The sequence below is a fragment of the Agrilus planipennis genome, unplaced genomic scaffold (genome assembly GCF_000699045.2).
Source record: "Agrilus planipennis isolate EAB-ADULT unplaced genomic scaffold, Apla_2.0 scaffold7, whole genome shotgun sequence".
Lineage (NCBI taxonomy): Eukaryota > Metazoa > Arthropoda > Insecta > Coleoptera > Buprestidae > Agrilus > Agrilus planipennis.
The window spans coordinates 1,634,296-1,644,963 of record NW_020439340.1 but is presented as its reverse complement, the minus strand read 5'-3'; the positions used below and the strand labels follow the sequence as shown (position 1 = coordinate 1,644,963).

Genomic DNA, 10,668 nt, shown 5'->3' with positions numbered 1-10,668 from the left:
ATATTATTGCATTTGAGATATTTTACGTTTTAATTAATGTGAGTCGGTTTGCTTTCCGTGTCATTTATTTTTTTTTATTTCCAATTTTAATAAAAAACTAAGTCGTGCATTTAAACTGCAAACAAAGGACAATAATTTAGTTTAGTTAAAAGCACATTGGTAATTCATTGAGTATTGTTTTTCAAGTAAAATAGGCGAACGTATAGATTACAAAAATTTTTTATAAATCTTTTGTGCAATCTTCATCTTTCGCGATAATTTTAAACTTCTATCTAACAGATACTCTGAGTCCAGTTTATGTAAGTAGCTTTTGTAAATATCGCAATATTTCAACAACAAAAGAAATTATTTGCAGTTTTTTTTTATAATTTAAGTACACCACTTGGACTTTATTTTATTTTTAATTAATTACATTTGCTGTACTCAGGGATCTATTATTATTATTATTACACAACTTGTGATTCAAGTTTTATTAAGTTGTTTTGTATTAAATAAAAATAAATAAGAGACTTATTTTAAAGCCAATTATTTAATTTCCAAACTGTTCCATTTTATTGTCATAATCCATTAAAGATAACGTAAAAATCTCATTAGCATTCATATTTTATTCAGTCACAAAAAATAGGGAAAAAAATACAAAACTTATAATATTGTTAATATTATGATTACTAAAATTATTAGACTTGTCAAAAACAAAAACAGTTATTCTTAAAACCTATGTATGTATAACTTTACATAACATAAACTCTTTCAACTTTCTTGAAGGAAAACATTTCTTTAGTTTTAGGGCAGATAATTTGGCCATCGTTCTCCCTTGCCATTTGTTGTAAAGCCTGTAAAAAAGTTATACTATAATATTCATTAAAAAAAAAAAAGCAATTATTTACCTGTTCACCATAAATATATCCATTTGGTAACATCATTGGTTGATTATTCTCATTCATGGGAAGACCACTGATGTGACAATATAATCTTGATTGGGAACAGTGTGCATAGGGTAAAGGTTCAGCCAACTGATTTAAATACTCATTGCAAACTGGACAACCTGGATTGCGATTTTCTCTGTTATTAGAGTAACACTGAGTAGGTATTATTAAGAAAAATAAATTAACTGATATGAAATTATTCAACATGGACAATAAATTGTAACATTTATTTGATTAAAAGGATATGGTGTCTTTAATGAAGACAATCCAGCCTGAAGAGCAACAGTAAAAACTGATTGACTGGCCAGTTGGAATAATCTATAATTTTCTTGTCTAAATTCCTCTATAAGAGTATCCCATCTAGATTTGTCAAAAAGACATTTGTAGGGTTCAATTACTTGAAAAGAAAAATATTTGTATTCAATTATTCTTTAAAAATTTCATGACAAATGTAAATATTTACCCGTAGTGACAGGAAATGCTAATAAGGCCATAGCTTGCTGAATAGTGGTCAAATGTTCTTCTTCAAAACTGGGAAAATGTTTTCTGGCATGCTTAATTGCATCTATTCTGTGATCAGACCTTATAAGTTCAATAAATTCTTGTATACGTATATTAAATTCCATATTTGATTTCAATTTTCTCAACTTAGAACGATTATCATGGCACCATGCAAGACACTTTGATGTTTCATGATTCATCAAAGATCTTTCAACTTCACGGGATGTTAAAAATATATCTAAAATTATGGAAATTTGCTTAGTCCTTCTCTTCTTTTGTTAATTAGACCACAATTATACTGACCTATATTAGTTAAATCCTTAATTTCTGACTTTTCTGCCAGCTTCATGGCTGCATTATAGTAGCCATTTCTCAAAAAATATTCCACAACCATACGATCTAATCTTTTGCGTCGCCACTGATTCAAAGCTCCTTCAGACATTGTCCCTAGAGGAGTCATTGTAGCATGCTCCTTGAGATGTTCTATTCTCTTTTTACAAACATTAGTTGCTTGAAGCTCTTCAGAAATACTTTCTTCAGCTTTCCTCTTTAATACTTGAAGCTTCTCTACCATACCACCCAACAGTTTTGTAATGTCGCTTGTTTGGACATTATCACCAGAAATTTCTCGTTCAATTTCTAGGGCTGTTTGTTGGACATGGGACGCTTCTCTGTCTAATGTTTTTTGTGCAGTTCGAAACTTCTTGTTTAAAATTTCATAAGGCACCTAAAGAAGTAAAATTAAAACCCCAAAATAATTGCAAAACAATCCTAAGAAATACCTTCAAAGTAGGATGCTCCAAAGCTTTCACATCAGCCATTGTTTTCACCAATTTTTAAAATTGCTGATTTTATCACAATATTGTCTGTAAATCTATAATACACCTTGTTTTATTCAACCTTCATTGTTACGAATTTATACTTGAACGACGTAACGAAAACATATGTTTTTAGGTTAAGCCACACAACACAAAATAGAATTCGATTTTTTGGAGTATTAATTGTTAATTATTTATTTCTATTGGGGTGTAAATCCCTTACAAATAATTTTGTGACTGACCATACTCGTATACTTTGACATTTCGATCAGATACGCATCAATTGTCATTGATTGCGCATATACAGAATGGTTCATAGTTCATTGGAATAGAATTATAGAAATCGTTGAATAATAACAAATTACTAAACAATTTCTTTTTCTTTTACAAAAATAACTAATTATTTCATTAATTTGCAGAAAAAAAATAAGTTCTGAATATGACGACAGGTGACGCATAATGACGTATTGCATTGTGAGCATAGATAATTGTGGGCAATTTCATCTCAAACACTAATCAATATATTTTTTTTAGTATTATTTAAAGTGACGTCAAAATCTGGAAGTGCTTTTTAAAAGATCATTCATAAAGTAAATTTACGTGTCAGTTCACGTAAATAATCATGTGGCAAGATTTCTACGAAATCAAAGAAATGGATCAAGATAACTACATGGACCTCACAGAACTTGTTTAACCTCTTTCTTCCAGTCATATGAAATTTTGGATTTTTTAAAAATGCCGGAGCAAAGCAACGATTATCGTGTGGTTGTATTTGGAGCCGGTGGTGTTGGCAAAAGTTCGTTGGTGCTAAGATTTGTAAAAGGCACTTTTCGCGAAAGTTACATTCCAACGATTGAAGATACTTATCGCCAAGTACGTTTTATGTTGTTGACCATTGTAGTCTCTGTTTACAGTTCATTCCTCGTTTTTCAGTTTATGCTTTTGCTCGTGCTTTTTTACTTAGATGTTTTAAGTTTTGGGTGAGTAGTTCATTTTTGTTATTTATTATTTATTTATAAAACATTGTTACTTTTATTATTAAAAGGCCACAAAACCTTCTTTTAAATTTTCATTCATGTATTTATTAAAGCTGTCTTTACTCTGGACTATCACAAAATAAATTTTAGGTCATAAGCTGCAATAAAAACATCTGTACATTACAAATAACAGATACAACAGGGTCTCATCAGTTTCCTGCTATGCAGAGACTGTCCATTAGTAAAGGACATGCATTCATTTTGGTTTATTCAGTGTCAAGTCGACAAAGCCTTGAAGAACTCAGACCAATTTATGACCTCATTCGTGAAATAAAAGGGGCTGAACTTCCCAACATACCAATTATGTTGGTGGGAAATAAATGTGATGAAAGTGCAGAACTGAGGGAGGTATGTTGAAACTTATGAAAGATATGCCATGGTATATTGTAAATGAACTTACTGTAATGTATGATTTTCTAGTTGGGTATATTACAGTAGGAAAAAGAAAATAACATTTTATCAGTGTATTTTACAATTGTCTATTGAATCCTTGTTTAAAACTTGTTTCTGTGATAATTAGGTGACTACATCAGAAGGACAGGCTGAAGCAGCAGCTTGGGCAGTTAATTTCATGGAAACATCAGCCAAAACAAATCATAATGTGAAGCAGCTGTTCCAGGAACTGTTGAATATGGAGAAGACACGCAATGTCAGTTTACAAGTAACAAATAAGACGACAAGTCGGGTAGCAAAAGATAAGTGTGACCTTATGTAATTCCAAAATATTTTAAAAGTTAAATTTTTACGCGATTTTTATCACAAAAAAAAAACAAATCTGTTAGTCATCTTTTTTGTATAATCTGCTGTGATTCGTATTTCTACAAGTTAAAGGTTTTTCCATAAATGTTGTTAAACTCGTAAAGAGCGGTAAACCTTTTTTCTGCATTTCTGAAATTTCGTACGGGTAATCGTTTCTTTGTGGAAGTAGATTTTTATAAAATATGTGTATGTATTGTATTTCGCGGTCATCATTTATTTCGATGCTCATTTATCACTTCATTCATTTACACTCATTCAATAAGCAAAGGGAAAACAAAAAAACGAATCAAAGATCTTCGATTGAAGCTAAGTAAGTAAACGTGAATTGATCTGTTCATCACTGTTATACAAAAAAATATAACAATAATAAATCTACTACTACTACTCTATCGACAATATAACATTACTTATCGTTAGTAATGCATGTTTTCGTATTAATTAAATTAGATGATTCTTGCTTACTTAGCTTCTAGATAAATTTAATCAATAGTTCTACATGAAGAACAGTGAAACAGCATAAAAAGGATTATTTACTTTTTTCTTTTTTTTTTTTCACAAAAAATTAATTTTTTTATACGAAGTGCAACACTGTTCTTTTGTAGATGCATTAAAAAGTATAGCGTAGATACAAATGAAGACATTTTATACATTTTATCTGTCTCAAGTAAAAGTTTACGTTTAGAGATGAATGTTTTCATATACAAAACATGGGGGCCAAAAACTGTCTAAGTAAACGTAATTTTTCGTTTTTGTGAACAAACGCTGTTGTTATTTTGGAATATTTTTGTTGTTATTAAATTCTGATTCGAACTATTTTTGTGTACTACGTAAAGAAAGCGATTTTGAGTGTTGGTAAGTTTAAGATGTGACATGTTCATCTCTGAGGGTAAATGTTCTATGTATATTCTGATCAGCATATCAGTTATTCGTAATGGTTGTTTCTTATAGCGTGCATAGAACGCTATATTTGTACATTATTACATTAGATCGTAATTATGACTGTTTTAAATGGAATAGAAGAGTTGTTGGCAAAAAAGAAACAGGTCTGAAATTAACTAACAATTGTTTCTTGCTTCATAATTATTTAAGGAGTATTTTTCGATGAAAAGGCTAAGGCTTTCACGGCCGGCGTTATCTGAAGTGAATCATTTGGGCTTGATAGCCGGGGTTCAATTGGTTCATCTCCTACCGTGAGTCTACTGATGGAGTCGTTTCGTAAAATCCTTTACACTCTTCTGGTACCTTCTCTGAGGATGCCAAGCACAGCAGCAGGCGAAACGTGAGATACACGACCCCATCAGTGGACTCACTAAGGGTGGGGAGCCAATACTGGATCTTGACCATCATCAAGTTCAAATATCGAAGCTTCTTTAGAGTATTTTTCGTTCAAATTTTGGTTAAAAATTTAGTCTAATGTGTTTAGTAACATATGCCCCATAACTTTTAAAAAAATAAAAAAAGTACCGGTTGAGGTGCCAAATTATAGTATATATACAATCATATTAATGTATAGTAAAATCGTTTTTTTCATATTAAGGACCAATAATCAGCAAAATAAATAAAAACGTCCACTTAGCCCAGGGCAAGACCAATTTACTTACAGGGCAGTGGACTGACTTGTGGTCATTCAGAACAGAGAAAGAAAAGCTATTTCTAACTAATTTTACTACATAAGAGCAATATGAAGAAATGTGCTAATTTCATTTAAAACAGTCTTTCTTAGACTGGGTGCTGCTATGCCATTGCAATGCAACATAGATAAAACAAAATTTGTTCATGTTATCAGATGTTTGTTGATTCACGGGGCTTTATAGTGTTCACTGAGAACTGCAAATGTGATCGACTTAAAACTTACATATTATATGCAACGAATATACAAGGTTAACGTAGGGTAGTTACAAGTGTACTCACCGATTTTCATAAATTTTAAGCTAAAAATTAATTAATTAACGCATAAAAGACATTTTGCTTACTCATGTTATTGCTGAACAGTGATAACCGAGGGAAGGTGCTTACCTACAACCATGAACGACACGAAAATTGAAAAAAAAATACTTTGTATAAGGCGTTTTTTTTTATTTGTATATATATTTTGGAAATTTTTGCATATATGCCGTTATTCTCGGTTATCACTTGATAAATACATAAATAGTTAACTAGTTGTACTTAAGATTGAAATTTGTATACTTGTAGGTAATGTTATCCCTCGTCAATATTTGCTAGTGATGCTGTTTAGTACTAAATAGTCACCTACCTACACACCCTAATTTACCAGATTTTTCGTACCATTTGGTATATCGTATTAATAATAATAATTATTATTGTACTATTCGTTACATTGAAGTGATTCATTTTGTCAAAGCATAAATAGAAAAATTGATATCTTGCAAAATGACACATAAATTTGTTGTTGTACTTCTACGTATATATTTATTTTATCGTTTATTATGAATAATAAACCCATTGCATATTAGAAAACGCGGAATTCTATTTATTATTCCTAATGATGTTAATTAAAATTTTCCTATGATTTTGCAACATTACACAAATGGCATTTTAAACTATTCTTTCGCAATTTTCAGAGCAACTTTATTTTTCCTATAATATTGCACGTAAATTATTTAAATATATGGTCTGCAAATTTTGATATTGGTATCTTTTGATCATAAATCAAAAAGCATCTATGTACTTAAAGTTAAATTACCACCTCTGGTCTCTTACTTTTAAATTCCGCTATTCCTTTTTTGGACCCCTAATTTTAATGAAAATGTTTAAAAACTTTTCATCTACTATAAGATAGATAGGGACACTTCTGCCTAATTTAAAAATAAGTATGAAACCATAGTAAAAAACGACGAAAACATTATTAAACTTACGATTTCATTAATTTACACTATAAAAATATGAAATATGTGGACACTGTGGTCTCTAAAATGGCATCACAGCTCTGAAATCAAGCAGAAAATCTTAAAAATACAGCTGTTTAAGAGGAAAATCTAGACATAACATCATTGTTTGTATATACATACATACATTAATTATCTCAAGCCAATGGTATAAAGCACAAATAAATTTGCGTCATTAAGGAAGTATTTAAAACGGGGTGCCTAAGAAAAGCCGCACAACGGTCGAAGAAAGTTTATTTGTTGACATATGACCTTCTTGGACTTTGTGGCCTGTGATAAGAGTCCGTTGGTTACACAAATCTCGTTGAAAATTTTCGATATCCGGGTCAAGTTCTCCGTTAAATTGAAAAAAAAAATTGTGCGGGAATTAAGGCGACAGTGCAACAAGTATGCAAAAATGGCAGGGAATGCTTCAGTTTTTTTGCAAATGATAATGTACGTGACTAATCAAAGTGCCATTCAGGATGATCTTCAATCATCTTACAACGTTTACTTAATGGAAATTGGGAAAGGTTCGTGTTTTTGCATTAGTTTCTCAAATATTAAATAAAAATTGCTTAATCTGCAGAAATGAACAAAACAACATGTATTGGGAGCTATGGTTGTTTTAATTTAAGTGCTCCCTGGACTTCAATACATCGTCCTGTATCTCTATTTCCTGAAAATGTACGACACTGTATGAGTAAATTAAATTCAATTTATTAATACTTTTACACTTATTAACTGAAAGGGAATATAAAAACATTTTTATTGGTGAATAATTATTTTTCTTGTAGTTTGAGCCTAATTACTTTATCTACGATCGTCAACATGTAGATAAACCGAGACTTTTGGATTTAGAAGATTATATGTTTGTGAAAAATTTAAAGATAAATCCTGACAACCCTCTGTACACAATATCTCATGGGTATTTAGAAAGCGGCGACAAACCGTGGGTAAAATAAGGCTAAAAAATAAAGTCAGAACTTGTTATTTTACAGAAACCTTTTTAGATCATCGAATTGGCGCAGGAACTTTTGAAACTGGAAGATTGTACAGTGATAGCTGTAGATTGGGGACGTGGTTCAAGTCCACCCTATACTCAAGCTGTGGCCAATATAAGACTGGTAGGAGCCATGACTGCCCATGTCCTAGCCGATTTTGCGAGATTTACAGGAGAGAAGAAATTAGATCATGTGCATTGTATTGGCCATTCATTGGGGGCTCATTTGAGCGGTTATATCGGATATACTTTGATGAGAGTAAATTTTTCACCATCATTAAAATAATTTTCTTTCCACATTAATTAATGATTTATTAGGATTTTGGTTTGAAACTGGGTCGAATAACAGGCCTAGATCCGGCAGAGCCCCATTTTTCGAAAACCCAGCCTCCTGTTAGACTTGATCGATCAGCAGCCCATTACGTTGACATTATACATACCGATGCAAGCCAATTTATTCGAGGAGGATTGGGGATGACCGAAAGGATAGGGCATGTCGATTATTATCCCAACGGAGGTACCGATCAACCAGGATGTAATAGGGGAGTAGCTCAGTATATTACTGACTCAAATGGAAGCTTCTTTGGTGGTAAACTTTTTATTTAAATGCACTAGAATAACAAATGATATTGACAATGTAATTTGCTTAGGAATAAAGAAATTTTTGGGTTGTAACCACTTAAGGAGTCACGAGTATTTTATGGAAAGTATTAGAAGTGGATGTCCTTTTTTAACTATTGGATGTTCTTCATACGAAGTAAAGCGATTGTCAAATTATTAGTATAGTGTATTATTTTTCTTACTTTTTGTTGCGTTTCAGGACTTTAAAGATGGAAAATGCTTTCAATGCGGTAGAAATAAGAACCATTGCGTCCGCTTTGGGTATCATGGGAGGGAGGATTACAATAGATTGATTAAGAAGCGTATGATACGTCCAAATGAGAATTTGATGCAGTTTTTAATAACCGGTAGCGAATCTCCATTTTGCAGTAAGTTGTAACTTTCATTATTTTTACATTACTTACTTACTTTTATTTTCTTCTTAGAATCCCATTACAGAATAAGAGTGGAAATTTCGAATTCTACAGATAGTAAAACTCACGGTGGTGAAATAGGACAATTGTTTTTTACTGTGTACAGTACTCGTGATGGTAAGGGATCCAACAGTGGTAAAATGGCTCTAAATGATGGTGGCTATCATGAGCCTGGGGTAAAATACGAGGCCGTTGTTCCTGGGAACGATATTCCCGATTTAAAATCTGTAGAAGTTGAATGGAAATACCATAGTAGTGTTTTCAACCCTTTAACGTGGAGATTGTTGGCAAGCCCTAGGGTTTTTGTCGATCATGTTGTGATTGACAATTTAGAAACTAACAAAAGGTATGTATTATAGTTAGTGATGTGTCATTTTCCATTTATTATAAAATTGACGGTATGAATTACAACATTATCTACATTTTCTCACGCCTCATGTTTAAGTCCAAATTCATATAAGTAACAAAATTAAATACCGCATACATTCGATAGTGTGAATATCGCATAAGGGATACTCCTCATAGTGGCAACATTTATGCTGGACAGCCGCATATCATGAACGAAATATAACATTCGTTGACGTGAACAAATCGACAATGTGTTATATTGATATTGGTTTTCTAATTCACACCATCGAGTATATTTTAACTTCATATACTTCATCATTTCACTCACTCCTCAGATTGAAAAAATGAAGTTTTAACTTTTAACTTTTTTTTTTTTTAGTATTATTGTCTGCTCTCGCGAAAATCAGCCTCTAATATCTGGCATTCCGCAATTTTTCCACACCTCGTACTGCGCCCTTACGTAATTAAATTATTGTAATTTAAATGATAATGAATATTCTGTGACCTGTTAAACCAAAGTATTATCAATGCGGCTCGAGTAAAACTGTGTATATTAAAAATATAAAATAGAATCTAAAGAACAGAAAAAAAATGTTACGCTTTTACTTAATTGTAATTTGTTTTTTTTTTTTCTTTATTTGTTAAAATATTTGCATTGCAAACTAGAAATGTAAATATACACACATACACGGGGTATAAAATATAGAGTATTAAGAATAAAATAAATAAAAACGTAAATATTTTCAAATTGAAGATATGTTTTATTTAATTCTTTGTTGTTTGTTATGATTCGAACATTGAAATAGTAAATAATGTAATATTCTATTATGTATTTTTAATGTATAATAATATAAAGAGAGCTTTGGCATCTTATCAAATAGTAAGTATGTTGTATATTAATTGTGATTGTAAGTTGATAGGTAAATAACCAAAAAGTCAAATATGTACGTATAAAGGTAGACAAATATAAGTACGTTAATGTAGAGGTGAGGTAATAATAAGTACATTAATTAATAACTATACAATTGCAAAGTTTTTAATAATTATTAATAGTTGTAGTAGAATGTTTGTGAGAATCTGAAATTTTTAGCGTTATTAAAGCGTTATATAGTAATTTTTTAATTTATCAACGATATTTTAAAAATCTTATCACATTCTCAAAAAAGTTGCGACATTTTACCTTACTTGATACAATAATAAAACAGAGAAACATTGAAATTGTTTCTCGTAATTAACACGAAGAAGACGATTTTAATTTAATGTTCAAAGATTGAGATTTTATTTTAATAAACAGTTCTTTTTTACCTAATTGAAACTTTATGATAAATTAAATTCATTCTTTGAGTATTTAATTTAC

At 30.9% G+C, this 10,668-nt stretch overlaps 3 protein-coding genes across 4 annotated transcripts; 2 read left to right on the top strand and 1 right to left on the bottom strand.

Moving 5' to 3' along the window:
- Positions 1-585: 585 nt before the first annotated feature.
- On the bottom strand, positions 586-2,248 carry LOC108734170 (macrophage erythroblast attacher). The gene is made up of 6 exons (XM_025978611.1): positions 2,210-2,248; positions 1,731-2,154; positions 1,390-1,665; positions 1,173-1,323; positions 888-1,083; positions 586-833 (listed from the first exon to the last, which is right to left on the bottom strand). Exons 1-6 carry the CDS (start codon positions 2,246-2,248, stop codon positions 732-734), a joined length of 1,188 nt encoding a protein of 395 aa, XP_025834396.1. The 3' UTR covers positions 586-731.
- Positions 2,245-4,052, top strand: LOC108734218 (GTP-binding protein Di-Ras2). Of its 2 annotated transcripts, XM_018465676.2 has the most exons (4): positions 2,245-2,719; positions 2,780-3,118; positions 3,373-3,630; positions 3,803-4,052. In XM_018465676.2, exons 2-4 carry the CDS (start codon positions 2,981-2,983, stop codon positions 3,995-3,997), a joined length of 591 nt encoding a protein of 196 aa, XP_018321178.1. In that variant the 5' UTR covers positions 2,245-2,719; positions 2,780-2,980; the 3' UTR covers positions 3,998-4,052. The 2 variants fall into 2 exon arrangements, with proteins under 2 accessions (XP_018321178.1, XP_025834397.1); XM_025978612.1 differs by lacking the exon at positions 2,245-2,719 and having other exon boundaries at positions 2,727-3,118.
- Positions 4,053-4,216: 164 nt separating this feature from the next.
- Positions 4,217-9,934, top strand: LOC108734215 (pancreatic triacylglycerol lipase-like). Its single transcript, XM_018465671.2, has 9 exons — positions 4,217-7,459; positions 7,516-7,613; positions 7,724-7,882; positions 7,940-8,188; positions 8,248-8,518; positions 8,580-8,686; positions 8,750-8,918; positions 8,976-9,309; positions 9,691-9,934. The coding sequence occupies exons 1-9, from the start codon at positions 7,195-7,197 to the stop codon at positions 9,773-9,775; spliced, it is 1,737 nt and encodes a 578-aa protein (XP_018321173.1). The 5' UTR covers positions 4,217-7,194; the 3' UTR covers positions 9,776-9,934.
- Positions 9,935-10,668: the final 734 nt, after the last annotated feature.